General features: G+C 42.8%; 1 protein-coding gene across 1 annotated transcript in view; it reads left to right on the plus strand.

Annotated features, from left to right (window-relative positions):
* Window positions 1-20,246, plus strand: part of PICK1 (protein interacting with PRKCA 1) — a 168,843-nt gene that overhangs the window by 115,039 nt on the left and 33,558 nt on the right. The window contains exon 8 of the mRNA XM_069737099.1: window positions 14,560-14,622. Within this exon, the coding sequence (XP_069593200.1) occupies window positions 14,560-14,622 (63 nt within the window). The remainder of the gene's footprint in view (window positions 1-14,559; window positions 14,623-20,246) is intronic.

Consider the following 20,246-nt stretch of genomic DNA (forward strand, 5'->3'; position numbering starts at 1 on the left):
CACAGAGATACATACCTAATGGAAAGGGTTAAGCCAAGGGGAGGGGAGAAAACCCTTATAGCTAAAGAGCTATGACGCAAATCTACAAGGAAGCAACAAAATGTAAGTTAACCATAAGGCTAAGGAGAACGGCCCGGTATAAAGATGCCATATAAGATGGGTGTGGGGAAAAAAGAACTATTCTTACCAGCGCACAGGAGAGACCAAACTCCGCGGTGTCCACCGCCAGGAGGAGTGTGTGGCTATGTGCTGGGTAAAGCTATATATAGGGGATGGGGAGGAGCACAATGTCAGCTGGATGGGCGGAGCCAACATGAAAAAAAAAAAAAATAGAGGTGCATTCCAACAGAGTACAGGCCGGTGTCAATAGGTCACAGAGGCGGAGACACATGCATACTACTACAACAAAGAAGGAGGAGGTGTGTTCCAGCGGAGAAAATGGTGATGACGTCGGTGCCTTTCAGCCACAGGGGGCAGGAAAATGTGCATTCCACAGAAGATCTTATAGGAGAAAGGTGCATTCCAGTGGAACGATCGCTGTGCGGGTGGCAGTGAAGTGTCACAGGCAGCAGGAGCGAAAGATCAGAAAGGACGGTTCTGTAAAACGGAAAAAATAATTGGTAATAAGGCCATGTATGTTATACAATCATTGAGCTAGCTGAACAGCATATAATAAAGTAGACCAAAAACCGCTGGTACAAAGTTATAAAGGGGCAAACCTGTCAATCATCCCCAAAGTATTGGGTGCTATACTAAAACATTTGGAGAACTAGGCAAGTGGCATAGTTGATATAAGACAGAAGTTAAAAAACTCAACAGGGTCAAAACAGTAACCCCAGTATTGGATGTACAAACAGGAAGGTAAAAAAACCAGATAGCATCAAAGAACGACCTGAAATTAGGACGTCATATATGGTCCCCAGCAAGAACAATTCTTCTGTTCAAAGGGAACGGCTGTAGGTTATAAGATACTGGTGAAGACAAATAACAATTTGATAGTAGCGACACATGTATCAATCAGATTTACAAGCTGACAATGTCCTGTATAGAATAACTTACATAAAGGATAATAGGTCATAGTCCCTATTCAGCCCTTTAGGGGTGAGGGTGTTGAGCTCATGGATCCAATATGCCTCCCTACGTTTGAGCATGGAAATACGATCCCCACCGCGTCTAGGTGGTGTAATTTGCTCAATGATTTGGAATTTCAATTGTGCCAGGTTGTGACCCTTTTCTATGAAGTGTGATGGAAGAGGGAGTAGAAGGTTCTGGCAACGAATTGTAGATTTATGCTTGGATATACGTGATTTGACTGGTTGGGTGGTCTCACCTACGTATAACAGACCGCAGGGACATTTAATAAGATACACTGCAAAATTGGTGTTACATGTAAAAAAACCATTGATCTGGTATCTTTTCCCAGTGTGTGGATGGTGAATGTTGTTACCCTTAATTACATTGTTACATTGGTTACAGCTGAGACAAGGAAAAGTACCCATTTTTGGATTGCTCAAAAAACGCTGTGATGACCCAGGATGTGTGGGGCCTATGTCGGCACGAACCAGATTATCTTTAATATTACGGGGTCGTTTGAAGCACGGGAGAAAAGGGTGTTGGAACTCTTGTACAGTTGGAAATGCTGTTTGGAGAATATGCCAATGTTGGCGTATAGTTTTATGTAGTCTGTATGCAGCGGGATGGTATTGGTGCACAAAGGGGATGCGTGACCTAGCAGACTTTCTTGTCATAGTGGTGTCATTGATATTGGCGGTATCTAGGACACGGGGAGGGTAACCTCTCTCTCGGAATTTGGACTTCATCTCTGATGTCCTCTGTGCTCTGAGAATGGGATCCGAGACAATCTTATTGACTCTATGCAGCTGTGATTTGGGGATGGATTTCTTCATATTATTGGGATGAAAACTGTCGTAATGTAACAGGCTGTTACGGTCCGTAGGTTTGGAGAATAGGTCTGTAGAGAGATTGCCACTGGTGTCCTTGATAATTAAGGTGTCTAGAAAGCTGATTTGGTGAGGATCATATGTCATAGTGAAGTCCAATCCGGGCCACGATGTTCTGAGGAATTGAAAAAAGTCCCGTAGAGAATCCAGACTCCCCCTCCAGATACAAAAAATATTGTCTATATAACGCTTCCATGTTAAGACATGGTGTATGAAGAGTTCATGGGTATATATAGACGTATTTTCAAAATGTGCCATATAGGCATTGGCGTAAGGGGGTGCCACATTCGAGCCCATAGCTGAACCCCGTATCTGGAGATAGTAAGAATCCTCAAACAGAAAAAAATTGTTATAGAGGACAATAGTCAAAAGGTCACTACATAGGTCAATGAGACCAGGATCCATATTGTTTGTGGAAAGAAGCCAACGGGTCGATTGTATACCGTTCGTGTGTGGTATTGACGTATATAAATCTTTAACGTCTAAAGAAACTAGAAGGCTATCTGGGGGAATAGGTGTAACACTCCTAACAGTTTCGAGGAATGCTCCGGTGTCCAATAAAAAAGAACTGGTGTTTCTGATGAGAGGTGTCAGGATCTTTTCTAGGTAGATGGAGATCGGGGCCAAAACGGAGTCTGTGGATGCTACAATAGGTCGGCCAGGAGGGTTAAGTAGATTCTTATGTATCTTGGGTAGGACGTAGAAAACTGGCGTAATAGGATGTTTTTTTGTTAGGAAAACTCGTGTTTTACAATCGAGGATACCGCGGGACTGGAAATGGTCAAGAGTGGTCTGAATGGTATGTTGGATATTGGATGTGGGATTGTTGGGGAGTTTTTTATATGTGGTCGTGTCTCTGAGTTGGCGGTATATTTCATTTCGATAGAGAAGTTTGTCCATAACCACTATGGCCCCTCCCTTATCTGCTGACTTGATGATAATACTATCATCCTGATTGAGGGATTTTAGAGCTTGACGTTCAATTGTTGAAAGGTTGGTGGGGTAATGAATTTTACCTTTGTCGATATCATTTCGCAATTGTTGAAAAGAACTGTCGACAAATTGGATAAAAGTTTCTAGGGGGTGTGAACCCTTAGGTGGTTGGTATAAACTCTTATCTCTCAGACCAAGACTAGCTGCTGTAATCCCTACGGATGGAGAAATTTGTGGGTCTGATGGTACTTCTTGGGTAGATTTAGAAAAATGAACTTTTAACCTAAGGGATCGATAGAATTTTTGCAGGTCCATGTCCATTTGAAATGTGTCATATCTGTAACTAGGACAAAAGGACAGGCCTTTTTGCAAGGCGCTATGTTCGGCCACGCCTAAGGATTTGGACGAAATATTGACAACTAACGGTTGTATACCTGCGACCGTGTCACTCTCGTGAAGTCCATGTTTCGTGGTCCTGCGGAGCCCCCGTCTAGTCCTCTTCTTTTCCCTTGTCGTTTGGGTCGGCCTAAAAAAGGACCTGGGTAGGGGTATCTGGCTGGTCGCTCTGGTTCCGAATCGGAGGTGTTCTCCTTAGCCTTATGGTTAACTTACATTTTGTTGCTTCCTTGTAGATTTGCGTCATAGCTCTTTAGCTATAAGGGTTTTCTCCCCTCCCCTTGGCTTAACCCTTTCCATTAGGTATGTATCTCTGTGGGCTATTTATGCAACAATAGTTATTACATATACCATATTGTCCATTTTCCCGGCCTGTTTTTACTCCTGGATATACTGAATACCATATCTTTTTTATATAGACTTCTCCAATTTGTTTGTCCTGTTTCAAGTTTACCAGTTATATTTTTTGGTATGTACCTGCTCTAGTCCAACTATATGGTTACACTGTCACGACACTCCAGCTGTGTCATTTTTTTGATACGTTTCCCATGTCCAATTTTAGATGCCATTTATTTACATTCCATTTGGGGCTCAACCTTACATACAGGTGTACTTAGGTATGTGTTCCATCCTCTTACTACTTTACTCCTTCCTCACCACACTTACTCCACTGCCATCTTATTATATATTTATATTATTCTCCGGTTCCCTGGCCCCTATACGATCTATGTAGGTTCTGATTCTAGTCCCACACTGGCACTTATGTTCTACTTCTTGCGGTTCTATGTCCACATTCTATTTCGCAGCCTTTTTAGTACACAAACGGCGGTTATGCTGGTTGTATTCTACGATTATATATTATCTGACGTCCCATGACATTTTTGTATTCATATGATGTATATACTTCTGTTTATTTGGTTAATTTTTGTTATCACTGTGTCCTATTTTGTTTACACTCCCTGTTTTTGTTTACATATATTTCTGTTTTGTATTTATTTTCTTTGTAGCACACTGATGAAGGTCTAGAGTTGACCGAAACGTTTGTGACTTTGTATGTAAATAAACCCCTCCATTTTGCATCACAATCCCTAGGAGTGTGCTAGTCACTTGTTTTCTATATATCAAGGTTTGGGCACCTATCGACTGTGCACCTCCCCCCTCGGCTGTGCTTTGCATTTTCTATATCACTATATCAGCTGTTTTGAGCAGCTGACATGTGCCCGCTATATATATATATATATATATATATATATATATATATATATATATATATATATATATATATATATATATATATATATATATATACAGTGGGGCAAAAAAGTATTTAGTCAGTCAGCAATAGTGCAAGTTCCACCACTTAAAAAGATGAGAGGCGTCTGTAATTTACATCATAGGTAGACCTCAACTATGGGAGACAAACTGAGAAAAAAAATTCCAGAAAATCACATTGTCTGTTTTTTTAACATTTTATTTGCATATTATGGTGGAAAATAAGTATTTGGTCAGAAACAAAATTTCATCTCAATACTTTGTAATATATCCTTTGTTGGCAATGACAGAGGTCAAACGTTTTCTGTAAGTCTTCACAAGGTTGTTGGTATGTTGGCCCATTCCTCCATGCAGATCTCCTCTAGAGCAGTGATGTTTTTGGCTTTTCGCTTGGCAACACGGACTTTCAACTCCCTCCAAAGGTTTTCTATAGGGTTGAGATCTGGAGACTGGCTAGGCCACTCCAGGACCTTGAAATGCTTCTTACGAAGCCACTCCTTCGTTGCCCTGGCGGTGTGCTTTGGATCATTGTCATGTTGAAAGACCCAGCCACGTTTCATCTTCAATGCCCTTGCTGATGGAAGGAGGTTTGCACTCAAAATCTCACGATACATGGCCCCATTCATTCTTTCATGTACCCGGATCAGTCGTCCTGGTCCCTTTGCAGACAAACAGCCCCAAAGCATGATGTTTTCACCACCATGCTTTACAGTAGGTATGGTGTTTGATGGATGCAACTCAGTATTCTTTTTCCTCCAAACACGACAAGTTGTGTTTCTACCAAACAGTTCCAGTTTGGTTTCATCAGACCATAGGATATTCTCCCAAAACTCCTATGGATCATCCAAATGCTCTCTAGCAAACTTCAGACGGGCCCGGACATGTACTGGCTTAAGCAGTGGGACACGTCTGGCACTGCAGGATCTGAGTCCATGGTGGCATAGTGTGTTACTTATGGTAGGCCTTGTTACATTGGTCCCAGCTCTCTGCAGTTCATTCACTAGGTCCCCCCACGTGGTTCTGGGATTTTTGCTCACCGTTCTTGTGATCATTCTGACCCCACGGGGTGGGATTTTGCGTGGAGCCCCAGATCGAGGGAGATTATCAGTGGTCTTGAATGTCTTCCATTTTCTAATTATTGCTCCCACTGTTGATTTCTTCACTCCAAGCTGGTTGGCTATTGCAGATTCAGTCTTCCCAGCCTGGTGCAAGGCTACAATTTTGTTTCTGGTGTCCTTTGACAGCTCTTTGGTCTTCACCATAGTGGAGTTTGGAGTCAGACTGTTTGAGGGTGTGCACAGGTGTCTTTTTATACTGATAACAAGTTTAAACAGGTGCCATTACTACAGGTAATGAGTGGAGGAAAGAGGAGACTCTTAAAGAAGAAGTTACAGGTCTGTGAGAGCCAGAAATCTTGATTGTTTGTTTCTGACCAAATACTTATTTTCCACCATAATATGCAAAAAAAATGATAAAAAAACAGACAATGTGATTTTCTGGATTTTTTTTTCTCAGTTTGTCTCCCATAGTTGAGGTCTACCTATGATGTAAATTACAGACGCCTCTCATCTTTTTAAGTGGTGGAACTTGCACTATTGCTGACTGACTAAATACTTTTTTGCCCCACTGTATATATATATATATATCGTGGCACAGCTGTGAAGGTGCTCAAAAAGCAGGTTCCCACACCAGATTAACGGTAAATTTTTGGCACTCAACTTGTGAAAAAGATGAATTTTATTAGCAGTCACTGGTAGTAAACGTTTCGGTCAAACAGCTGACCTTCTTCAGTACACTGCAGAGATTTAGATAACATATAATTGTACATTCAATAATTATGAAAGTAACGACTATAACAACAAGAAGATAATAACAAAAACTGTGCAAGGATGGTAAGGTATGGGAAGAGGAAAATTTGAGGAGTGGAACGGAAAAGGGAAAAAGAGGAATGTGAAAAAAAGTAAATATGAAAAAACATTCCCAACTGTTCCTAAGGTGTCTGGGTAGATGAAACCTATAATAATGATCAATATATATATTATGTGCGTGAATAATAAGTGGTCCTAAATGTGTCCTATAAAAACAGGATTCAAGAATCATAAGTAATATTGTAAGATATATAATAAGGTATAACGTCACTTCCGGTGACGCACTTCCTGGCTGCAGCTAGGACACTGATACCACCCCAATCCTCAAATAGGGCGCTTTGCACGCCGTTTTACTACTCGGAACAAGCGGTGGACACCGCGTTCTCTAACGGCAGGAGACACCACTATCCACCACCGGTAAGATATACTCTATCCCCTAGTGAGTCACTCATTAAAGTGAATAACACAATTTATTTATGTCTCTCTTACAGATAGTGGTAACGTACCATTGGTCCCACGTTCAAGGTACATATTATATAGAAATATATTATTTGGAAAGGAAGGTTACCATAGTGAGGGCAACATTACTCTTATCTGAGGTCTATCTTCAACTTTGGATCCCCTCACAGATTCTTCTTTATGAAAAGATACCTGCACCCCATGTAGGAATACGATTGGGCTCACAAGATGAGCCATCCTTAGTCTACAATTATTATAGGTTGGTCACCTTACCCTTACATCACTTTTTAGTTATCTTACTTTATGATTCTAGAATCCTGTTTTTCTTAGGACCCATTTACGACCACTTATTATTCATGGTGTGAATCACAAACCTTTTGAATATTTCCAGCGTAAGTTATCTTTAAATTCTATCACTACAGACCCCCACCCCCACTCTTCCAATCGCGTACATAATACATATATTGGTCATTAGAATAGGTTTCATCTACCCAGACACCTTAGGAGCAGTTGGGTATATTTTTAATATTTCCTTTTTTTCACTTTTTTTCACTTTTTTCATTTTTTTCATATTCCTCTTTTTACCTTTTCCATTCCCCGTTACCCTCTTCAAATTTTCCTCTTACCATCCTTGCACAGTTTTTGTTATTATCTTCTTGTTGTTATAATCGTTACTTTCATAATTATTGAATGTACAATTATATGTTATCTAAATCTCTGCAGTGTACTGAAGAAGGTCAGCTGTTTGACCAAAACGTTTACTACCAGTGACTGCTAATAAAATTCATATTTTTCACAAGTTGAGTGCCAAAAATTTACTTTACCATGTGCCCGCAATAGGCACAGGTGGAATCTCGATCCGCCTGCGCCTATTAACTAGGTAAATGCTGCTGTCAAACTCTGACAGCGGCATTTAACAAGCGCATCCAGCCGGAAATGTGTGCATCGGTGACCCCCGTCACATGATCGTGCATCAGCCTGACAACCAGAGGACTCCTTGCTGCCTGTGGTCGGCGCTCATAGCAATGCTGTAATTCTACTACATACAGGTGTTCTGAGCATCACCTCTATATAGCAGAGCCGATCAAGCTATGGCAGCTTCTAGCCTCCCATGGAGACTATTGAAGCATGTGAAAATAAAAAAAAATGTTTTTAAAAATATGAAAAAATATACCGTATATACTCGAGTATAAGCCGACCCGAGTATAAGCCGACCCCCCTAATTTTGCCACAAAAAACTGGGAAAACTTATTGACTCGAGTATAAGCCTAGGGTGGAAAATGCAGCAGCTACCGGTGAATTTCAAAAATAAAAATAGATGCTCCATACCGTTCATTATTGCCCCATAGATGCTCCATATACAACTGTGCTATATAGAATGCTCTGCACCGTTCATTATGGCCCCATAGATGCTCCTTATAAAACTGTGCCATATAGAATGCTCTGCACCGTTGATTATGGCCCCATAGATGCCCCTTATAATGCTGTGCCATATATGCTCTGCACCTTTGATTATGGCCCCATAAATGCTCCTTATAATGCTGTGCCATATATGCTCTGCACCTTTGATTATGGCCCCATAGGTGTTCCTTATAATGCTGTGCCATATAGAATGCGGCTGCAATAAAAAAAAAAATCACATACTCACCTCTCTTCTCAGGACGCCGGCGCTTTCAATATTTACCTGCTCCTCGTGTGGCTCCGTCTCCAGCACTGACGCTCAGCAGAGGGCGCGCACTGACTACGTCACCGCGCCCTCTAACCTGAGCGTCATTGCTAGAGGACGCTGCAGACGGAGCCGCACCGGAGCGAGGAGCAGGTAATTATAGCGCTGCGCTCCCCTTACCTTCTGCGGCGCGGTCCCTGCAGTCCCTGGCTTCTCCGGCGCTGCAGCTTCTTCCTGTAATTGAGCGGTCACATGGCACTGATCATTTACAGCAATGAATATGCGGCTCCTCCCCTATGGGGGTGGAGCCGCCTATTCATTTCTGTAATGAGCGGTGTCATGTGACCGCTCAGTACAGGAAGAATCTGCAGCGCCGGAGAAGCCAGGGACTGCAGGGACCGCGCCGCAGCAGGTAAGTATAACTACACAGCCCCCGCTCCCCCTCCCCTGCCGACACCCGGGTATATGACTCGAGTATAAGCCGAGAGGGGGACTTTCAGCCCAAAAAAATGGGCTGAAAATCTCGGCTTATACTCGAGTATATACGGTATATATAAAAGTTTAAATCACCCCCCTTTTGCCCCATTCAAATTAAAACAATAAAAAAAAATCAAACCTATACATATTTAGTATCACCGCTTTCAGAATCGCCTGATCTATCAATTAAAAAAAGGATTACCTTCTTTTGGTCGCCACGACATTGCATTAAAATGCAATAACGGGCGATCAAAAGAGCATATCCGCACCAAAATGATATCATTAAATGTTAGCCAGCTTGCAAAAAATAAGCCCCCACCCTACCCCAGATCACGAAAAATGGAGACATTACCAGTAATGGAATTTCGCTCAATTTTTTTTTTTTTTTTTTTTTAAAGCATAGTTTGGAATTTTTTTCACCACTTAGATAAAAAAAGAACCTAGACATGTATGGTGTATATGAACTCGTAATGACCTGGAGAATCACAATGACAGGTCAGTTTTAGCATTTAGTGAACCTAGCAAAAAAGCCAAACAAAAAACAAGTGTAGGATTGCACTTTTTTTTGCAATTTCACCGCACTTGGAATTTTTTTTCCTGTTTTCTAGTGCAAGACATGGTATAGCCAATGGTGTCGTTCAAAAGTACAACTTGTCCCCCAAAAAATAAGTCATCACATGGCCATATTGACAGAAAAAATAAAAAAGTTATGGCTCTGGGAAGGAGGGGAGTGAAAAACGAAAACGCAAAACCGAAAAAAGCTCCGGGGGTTAAGGGGTTAATGTTGTGCCTCTTGTATATCACGAATGTCCAATATTGAATGTTGGCTTTGTCCCTTGTGCACATGGATATTTCCAGAATCTCTGAAATTCACCATAATATCATGAAAAAGATTCAAAGTCTTTGCAATTTTATGTTGATGTACAGTTTTAATAATAATCTAAATATAGCGCCAACATATTCCGCAGCGCTTTAAGTTTAACAGTTAACACGCAAGTCATAAATAACAACGTTAATAATAATATAATAATTAAAGCAAAATAATACGACCCTGAGCTTACAATCTGCAATGAGGTGGGTGAGACAGTACAGGGGCTTATTTGCAATGATGGTCCAACCATCTTGAGGGAGTGGGGAATAGATAAAGGCTGCACGAGGTAGTCACCAGCCAGTATTTGTGGTGCTATTGGGTGCGATGGTTTTCTGAAATTATTCTACAATTTTTACCAAGTTCAGATTGGTGAACCTCTGACCCTCTTTGCTTTTAAGAGACTCTGCCTCTCTAACACGCTTTTCATACAGTCATTTGACTTGGATACAGATTTTATTTAGTACCACTTACTTTTCCGACCTGTTGATACATTTTTTGAGATGTGTTGTTGTCATCAGTTTCTAATTATTGTCTATTGGTCACCTTCTGATCAGTGTTTTAAACTCTTCTGTGAATTGAATATGGCTATAAGAAATTCCCAAGTCATAATATTCTTGTTTTCTCAACATTTTAAATGGCGGCACAACATTGTTGTAATTGGGATTGTGTATATATATACAGTGGGGCAAAAAAGTATTTAGTCAGTCAGCAATAGTGCAAGTTCCACCACTTAAAAAGATGAGAGGCGTCTGCAATTTACATCATAGGTAGACCTCAACTATGGGAGACAAACTGAGAAAAAAAAATCCAGAAAATCACATTGTCTTTTTTTTAAACATTTTATTTGCATATTATGGTGGAAAATAAGTATTTGGTCAGAAACAAAATTTCATCTCAATACTTTGTAATATATCCTTTGTTGGCAATGACAGAGGTCAAACGTTTTCTGTAAGTCTTCACAAGGTTGCCACACACTGTTGTTGGTATGTTGGCCCATTCCTCCATGCAGATCTCCTCTAGAGCAGTGATGCTTTTGGCTTTTCGCTTGGCAACACGGACTTTCAACTCCCTCCAAAGGTTTTCTATAGGGTTGAGATCTGGAGACTGGCTAGGCCACTCCAGGACCTTGAAATGCTTCTTACGAAGCCACTCCTTCGTTGCCCTGGCGGTGTGCTTTGGATCATTGTCATGTTGAAAGACCCAACCACGTTTCATCTTCAATGCCCTTGCTGATGGAAGGAGGTTTGCACTTAAAATCTCACGATACATGGCCCCATTCATTCTTTCATGTACCCGGATCAGTCGTCCTGGCCCCTTTGCAGAGAAACAGCCCCAAAGCATGATGTTTCCACCACCATGCTTTACAGTAGGTATGGTGTTTGATGGATGCAACTCAGTATTCTTTTTCCTCCAAACACGACAAGTTGTGTTTCTACCAAACAGTTTCAGTTTGGTTTCATCAGACCATAGGACATTCTCCCAAAACTCCTCTGGATCATCCAAATGCTCTCTAGCAAACTTCAGACGGGTCCGGACATGTACTGGCTTAAGCAGTGGGACACGTCTGGCACTGCAGGATCTGAGTCCATGGTGGCGTAGTGTGTTACTTATGGTAGGCCTTGTTACATTGGTCCCAGCTCTCTGCAGTTCATTCACTAGGTCCCCCCGCGTGGTTCTAGGATTTTTGCTCACCGTTCTTGTGATCATTCTGACCCCACGGGGTGGGATTTTGCGTGGAGCCCCAGATCGAGGGAGATTATAAGTGGTCTTGTATGTCTTCCATTTTCTAATTATTGCTCCCACTGTTGATTTCTTCACTCCAAGCTGGTTGGCTATTGCAGATTCAGTCTTCCCAGCCTGGTGCAGGGCTACAATTTTGTTTCTGGTGTCCTTTGACAGCTCTTTGGTCTTCACCATAGTGGAGTTTGGAGTCAGACTGTTTGAGGGTGTGCACAGGTGTCTTTTTATACTGATAACAAGTTTAAACAGGTGCCATTGCTACAGGTAATGAGTGGAGGAAAGAGGAGACTCTTAAAGAAGAAGTTACAGGTCTGTGAGAGCCAGAAATCTTGATTGTTTGTTTCTGACCAAATACTTATTTTCCACCATAATATGCAAAAAAAATGTTAAAAAAACAGACAATGTGATTTTCTGGATTTTTTTTTCTCAGTTTGTCTCCCATAGTTGAGGTCTACCTATGATGTAAATTACAGATGCCTCTCATCTTTTTAAGTGGTGGAACTTGCACTATTGCTGACTGACTAAATACTTTTTTGCCCCACTGTATGTTTCTTGCATCCCTTAGCAGAGCGTTTGAAAATCACTAATCCTGCCTACAATTAAAGGGCCACTGTCACCCCCCTGCAGCCGTTATAAACTAAAAGAGCCACCTTGTGCAGCAGTAATGCCGCATTCTAACAAGGTGGCTCTTTTAGTTTTGTGTTCAGGTATTACTAAAATAAAGCGTTTTGAAACTTTGCAAAAATACCTGTCTTTGTCCAAGGAGGCGGGTCCTCAGCCCCCAGTTTGAAGGGTATTCTGCCGTCACTCAAATTTTCAGGGGCTTTCAGCGCCGCCCCCTCCGCCCTGTTTTCTTTTCAAATCCGGCGCCGACGCTGTGTAAATGTTTGTGGGGCAGGCGCAGTAAGCTCTGGCGGTCTGACATCCCAGCCAGGCTTGGAGACTGCACCTGTGCTGGCAGTGGGGCCACCCACCTCGGTAATCCCTGCCCCGCACTGTTATGCATTGTGCACAGTGCGGGGCTAGGATTCCTGGGCATGCGCACTGCGCTTCTCAGCCTGTCACCCAGGTCCCCCGCCTTACAGCGTCTTTATACTGTAATAAGCTGATCGTGCCTCCTCCTTCTCTCACTAGCAATCGCCGGGAAAGAACCAACATTGGCAACTTGCCTGCTAGCTGGTGTGTGTTTTTTCTAGGTGTATTCTTTAGGTGTATGGATATGTTACTAAATTGGTGGCGAAATTTACTCAGCGAGAATGAAAGTTATATACTGATGTGGACATAACTTATACCGCACTGTGGATGCATATTGGTTGTTGGGGGGCATTAGACCACACTGCAGCTGAATATACGGCGATGCACAATGCATAACACAGTGCGGGGCAGGGATTATCGAGGTGGGCGGCCGCACTGCCCGCACAGGCGCAGTCTCCAAGCCTGGCTGGGATGTCAGACCGCCAGAGCTTACTGCGCCTGCCCCACAAACATTTACACAGCGTCGGCGCCGGATTTGAAAAGACAACAGCGCGGAGGGGGCGGCGCCGAAAGCCCCTGAAAATGTGAGTGACGGCAGAATACCCTTCAAACTGGGGGCTGAGGACCCGCCTCCGTGGACAAAGACAGGTATTTTTGCAAAGTTTCAAAACGTTTTATTTTAGTAATACCTGAACACAAAACTAAAAGAGCCACCTTGTTAGAATGCGGCATTACTGGTGCACAAGGTGGCTCTTTTAGTTTATAACGGCTGCAGGGGGGTGACAGTGGCCCTTTAAAATACATGTAGGTCCAGTCTCACCCAGCCCCAAAGCTATTGTCTGGGTGACACTTCATAGTAGGGGGTGGTGACAGTTTCTTTGCCATCCCTATTATAAATTTTGAGACCACAGAACATCTCTCAATTCTCCCAAATTTTATTTTAACCCTATGCAAAGATTACTGATGCTGGTAGAGTAAACGGTTACATAGATTTTGTTTTTCCACTAATGACTTGCCATACAGACACGCCTAAGCTTAATTTGAGATGGACACTTTAGAGAAGAAAGCCCTCAATACAAATGCGATTGGTGAAGTGATACCCTTTAATAATTGGGGGTGCAGGCTTGTTACTTTATGTATTTGATGTTGTTTTGTATTCATATGTATAAATGTGAAGTTTTAGGTCCAATTTTTGTAATGGTTGTATACGTAACTCAATGGGATATAGGTTTTTCTTTTTGTATAGGACATACTTGTGCTAATTGTCTAGTTATACGTTGGCAAGAACAGTAATTGCTGAAAGAAATGTTGGTTTTTAAAATTCTGCTATACAACTGATTAATAACTATCCGATCGTGTCAAGACTGAGCCTACCCGTAACTGTGAAGGCTCGTCAGAAAAAAAGCCGAACTAATGCAAATTATTCACCAGCATGATGACCCTGATTCCAGCAATGTATCACTTATTAGACTGCTTATGTACCGTAGTTTTGATAACCTCTTGTTGATAAAAGTGATTTTTCACTAGAGGACTAGTAAACCTGCTGGCATGTAGTCCAACATATTCATGAGCTCTGTACATCACTGATTTCCAACTTTATGCCTATGCACAGAGTACATAGAAAGCTGACAATCAGTGATGTGGATGAGTTTAAAGAGCTCCGCATTCAGAGACCCTGCAGTTCTTGCAGATAAAAACAGTGTTTTTTTTTAAAACAGCAGCAAGCAGCCCTGATAACATTGCTGGAATCTGAGTGTCTGCCGTTACATCATTCTGCTCTCATAGCAAAAACCTGGTGATGGATTCTCTTTAAATCTTCGGTTATTCAGTGTTGTTACAGAATACATGGTAATATCCAAAGGCAAAATACTCTTTATTGACCCTATACAATGTATTTCTATTTCAAAACTTACTAACAAGAGTTCCTGTTATATTTCCAAGGTATGATGGAGCACACCAAACGTCTCTTAAGAGCATTTTTTGAACTTTCCCAGACTCACAGAGGTAATTAAGAGCATTCAATCAATCTTTGAATTTCATGTACTGTCTATTGACCGATTACCATATATACTCGAGTATAAGCCGACCCGAGTATAAGCCAACCCCCCTAATTTACAAATAACAAAAAACTGGGAAAATTTATTGACTCGAGTATAAGCTTAGGGTGGAAAATGCAGCAGCTACTGGTAAATGTCAAAAATAAAAATAGATACCAATAAAAGTAAAATTAATTGAGACATCAGTAGGTTAAGTGTTTTTGAATATCCATATTGAATCCGGAGCCCCATATACAGTAATGCTCCATACAGTTCATGATGGGCCCCATAAGATGCTCCATATACAAATATGCCCCATATAATGCTCCATGCAGTTCTTTATTGCCCCATAAGATGCCCCATATAATGCTCCATGCAGTTCTTTATGGCCCCATACACGCTCCATATAGCATTGTGCTGCTGCACTAAAAAAAAAAATGACATACTCCCCTCTCGTCGCTGCCCGCTGCTCCTCAGCGTCCCATCTCTCCGCACTAACTGTTCAGGCAGAGGGCGGCGCGTGTCATGATCCCAATGGCAGGGGATCACAAAAGGACAAGCACAAAAAACAAAACAAGCTCTAGGGTGATGGAAACTGAGCTGACCGCGATCCTGAACCTCAACACACAACTAGCTGTAGCCGGGGAACGTGCCTACGATGATTCCTAGACGTCTCGCGCCAGCCGAAGAACTAACTTTCCCTATTAGAAGAAACACAGACCTCTCTTGCCTCCAGAGAAACACCCCACAGAAATAGCAGCCCCCCACATGTAATGACGGTGAAATGAGAGGAAAGCACATACGTAGTTATGAAAACAGATTCAGCAAAATGAGGCCCGCTAAAACTAGATAGCAGAGGATACAAAAGTGAACTGCGCGGTCAGCGAAAAACCCTACAAAAAACCATCCTGAAATTACTTGAACTCATGTTCCAACTCATGGAACATGAGTAGTAATATCAGCCCACTAGAGCAACCAGCAAAAAGGAATCACATATCTGCAAGCTGGACTAAGACAAAAATTAAGCAAAACGTGGAACAGGAAAATCAAAAACTTAGCTTGTCCTGAAGAATACAGAAGCGGGAAGCAGAGGTAACAAGACACACTGATTACATTGATAGCTGGCGAGGAAATGACAAGAAAGCCAGGTTAAATAGGAAACTCCCATATCCTGATATAACAGGTGGACACCAGAGACCGCAGAGAACACAAGTCACCCAGTACCATCTGTAACCACCAGAGGGAGCCCAAAAACAGAATCCACAACAGTACCCCCCCCCTTGAGGAGGGGTCACCGAACCCTCACGAGAACCACCAGGGCGACCAGGATGAGCCCTATGAAATGCACGGACCAAATCAGCAGCATGAACATCAGAGGCAACCACCCAAGAATTATCCTCCTGACCATAACCCTTCCACTAGACCAAATATTGGAGTTTCCGTCTGGAAACACGAGAATCCAAGATCTTCTCCACAACATACTCCAATTCTCCCTCCACCAGCATCGGAGCAGGAGGCTCAAGCAAAGGAACAACAGGTACCTCATACTTCCGCAACAACGACCGATGGAACACATTATGAATAGCAAACGATGTCGGGAGATCCAAACGAAACGACACAGGGTTAAGAATTTCCAAGATCCTATAGGGACCGATGAACCGAGGCTTGAACTTAGGAGAAGAGACCTTCATAGGAACAAAACGAGAAGACAACCACACCAAGTCCCCAACACGAAGTCGAGGACCCACGCGGCGACGGCGATTAGCAAACTGCTGAGCCCTCTCCTGGGACAACTTCAAATTGTCCACCACATGACTCCAAATCTGATGCAACCTATCCACCACCATGTCCACTCCAGGACATGCGGTTTTCCACTCATCACCCTGCTTTATCCGCACAAGATTATACGCACCCCGAAGATCAATCTTAGTGAACCATTTAGCCCCCTTAATGCGAGCGAACAAATCAGTCAACAATGGCAAAGGATACTGATATTTAACTGTAATCTTATTCAAAAGACGGTAATCTATACAAGGCCTCAAGGAACCATCTTTTTTGGCCACAAAAAAAAAAACCTGCTCCCAAAGGGGACAAAGATGGACGGATATGTCCCTTTTCCAAGGACTCCTTAACATAATCCCGCATAGCAGTATGCTCTGGCACTGACAGATTGAACAAACGACCTTTAGGAAATTTACTGCCAGGAATCAAATCTATAGCACAATCGCAATCCCTGTGAGGAGGAAGCGAATTGAGCTTAGGCTCCTCAAAAACATCCCGATAATCAGACAAAAATACCGGAACCTCAGAAGGAGTAGATGAAGCGATAGAAATCGGAGGTGCATCATCATGAACCCCCTGACATCCCCAGCTTAACACAGACATCGTTTTCCAGTCCAAGACTGGGTTATGAGTTTGTAACCATGGCAGACCAAGCACTAAGACATCATGTAAATTATACAGTACCAGGAAGCGAATCACCTCCTGATGAACGGGAGTCATACGCATGGTCACTTGTGTCCAGTACTGAGGTTTATTCATAGCCAAAGGTGTAGAGTCAATTCCTTTCAAAGGAATAGGGACTTCCAGAGGCTCCAGACTAAACCCACAGCGGTTGGCAAATGACCAATCCATAAGACTCAGGGCAGCGCCTGAATCCACATAGGCATCGACGGAAATGGCTGATAATGAACAAATCAGAGTCACAGACAGAATAAACTTAGACTGTAAAGTACTAATAGCAACAGACTTATCAACCTTTTTTGTGCGTTTAGAGCATGCTGATATAACATGAGCTGAATCACCACAATAAAAACACAACCCATTTTTCCGCCTATAGTTTTGCCGTTCACTTCTGGACTGAATTCTATCACATTGCATTGTCTCAGGTGCCTGTTCAGAAGACACCGCCAAATGGTGCACAGGTTTGCGCTCCCGTAAACGCTGATCAATCTGAATAGCCATAGTCATAGACTCATTCAGACCTGTAGGCGCAGGGAACCCCACCATGACATCTTTAATGGCCTCAGAAAGGCCATCTCTGAATCTTGCAGCCAGGGCGCACTCATTCCACTGAGTAAGCACCGACCATTTCCGAAATTTCTGACAATATATTTCTGCTTCATCTTGCCCCTGAGAGAGCCAATAAAGCTTTTTCAGCCTGAATCTCTAGGTTAGGTTCCTCATAGAGCAAACCCAATGCCAGAAAAAACGCATCCACATTGAGCAACGCAGGATCCCCTGGTGCCAATGCAAATGCCCAATTCTGAGGGTCACCCCGCAGGAAAGATATAACAATCTTGACTTGCTGAGCAGGGTCTCCAGAAGAGCGAGATTTCAAAGAAAGAAACAACTTGCAATTGTTCCTAAAATTCAGAAAACTAGATCTATCTCCAGAAAAAAACTCTGGGATAGGAATACTAGGTTCAGACATAGGAGCATGTACAACAAAATCTTGTATATTTTGAACCTTAGCAGCAAGATTATTCAGGCTGGAAGCCAAACTCTGGACGTCCATGATAAACAGCTGAGGTCAGAGCCATTCAAGGATTAAGAGGAGGAAAGAAGCAGCCAGGCTGCAATTAAGGCTATGCAGCAAACACTGAGGGAAAAAAAAAAACTTCCTCAGACTACTTTTCCTCCTACTTCAGCCAATACGATTACCACTTTTGGGCCGGCTATACTGTCATGATCCCAATGGCAGGGGATCACAAAAGGACAAGCACAAAAAACAAAACAAGCTCTAGGGTGATGGAAACTGAGCTGACCGCGATCCTGAACCTCAACACACAACTAGCTGTAGCCGGGGAACGTGCCTACGATGATTCCTAGACGTCTCGCGCCAGCCGAAGAACTAACTTTCCCTATTAGAAGAAACACAGACCTCTCTTGCCTCCAGAGAAACACCCCACAGAAATAGCAGCCCCCCACATGTAATGACGGTGAAATGAGAGGAAAGCACATACGTAGTTATGAAAACAGATTCAGCAAAATGAGGCCCGCTAAAACTAGATAGCAGAGGATACAAAAGTGAACTGCGCGGTCAGCGAAAAACCCTACAAAAAACCATCCTGAAATTACTTGAACTCATGTTCCAACTCATGAGTAGTAATATCAGCCCACTAGAGCAACCAGCAAAAAGGAATCACATATCTGCAAGCTGGACTAAGACAAAAATTAAGCAAAACGTGGAACAGGAAAATCAAAAACTTAGCTTGTCCTGAAGAATACAGAAGCGGGAAGCAGAGGTAACAAGACACACTGATTACATTGATAGCCGGCGAGGAAATGACAAGAAAGCCAGGTTAAATAGGAAACTCCCATATCCTGATAGAACAGGTGGACACCAGAGACCGCAGAGATCACAAGTCACCCAGTACCATCTGTAACCACCAGAGGGAGCCCAAAAACAGAATCCACAACAGGCGCGCACACTAATATGTCATCGCGCCCTCTGACCTGAACAGTCACTGCAGAGGACGCGGAAGACGAGGCGGTGGTGGAACGCGGAAAGGTGAATATGACATACTCACCTGCTCCTGGCGCGGTCCCTGCATGTCCCACATCTCTGGGAGCGGCAGCTTCTTCCTGTAGTGAGCGGTCACGTGGCACCGCTCATTACAGTACTGAATATGCGGCTCCACCCCTATGGGAGTGGAGTCCATATTCATAACTTTAATGAGCGGTACCAGTGACCGCTGAACAGGGGAAGAAGCTGCCGTGCCCGAAGACCGTGGGACATGCGGGGACCGTGTCAGGAGCGCCAGGAGCAGGTGAGTATTTGACAGGCGTCGCTCCCCCTCACCCGCCGATCCCCCCGCCTTCCATGACTCGAGTATAAGCCGAGAGAGGCACTTTCAGCCCATTTTTTGGGGCTGAAAATCTCGGCTTATACTCGAGTATATACGGTGTTTGTGATTCTTTTTCACTTTAGAGTTAACATTGTTAAAGGAAGGTGCCTTAAAAAAATGTTCATCAATTGAAAAACTGTAGAGTATTAATGTTTTTATTTTTTTGAATTGTTTTTAATTACGGTAAGCCGTTTTCCTCTTCCTTTCTGAAGAGACAATTTGCATATTTCCCAGAGGAGCATTGCAACTTTAGGTCTCCTCACCTCGACATGCTTAACATGTCACTCTCCACAAGGAGACACGATACTTCTTGGATCCCGGTCAGACACCTCTCAATCAGCCAAACCAGATCTCCACTTTGCTCTGACGAGGGGCAGTACCCCGAAACAGTGTCTGCAAATTGAGATTCTGGTTTGGCTTTTATCCTAAGTCATGTGACAAGGCTCGTTAAAGGGTCGACATTTACTGTTAGGATTGCTACTTCCAATAGGTGGCACTAGAGTTCTAGTCCTCTTCCTCTCTGAAGAGACAATTTGCATAATTACGGTAAGTAAAATTTGAAAAATAATTTGGTATTTCCACTTTTAAACACTAGAGGGAGCAGCTGCTGAAATTTTGCCATGAAAACCTAGTGTACAACTAGCTCACATTATGACTGCAGTGAATGTGGGTGGGATCTGCTCACGTGTGTGATGTCTCCTCTCCTTCCCTTCTGGGTGTTTGTAAAAAGATAACAACAGAG

The sequence above is a fragment of the Ranitomeya imitator genome, chromosome 8 (assembly GCF_032444005.1).
Source record: "Ranitomeya imitator isolate aRanImi1 chromosome 8, aRanImi1.pri, whole genome shotgun sequence".
Lineage (NCBI taxonomy): Eukaryota > Metazoa > Chordata > Amphibia > Anura > Dendrobatidae > Ranitomeya > Ranitomeya imitator.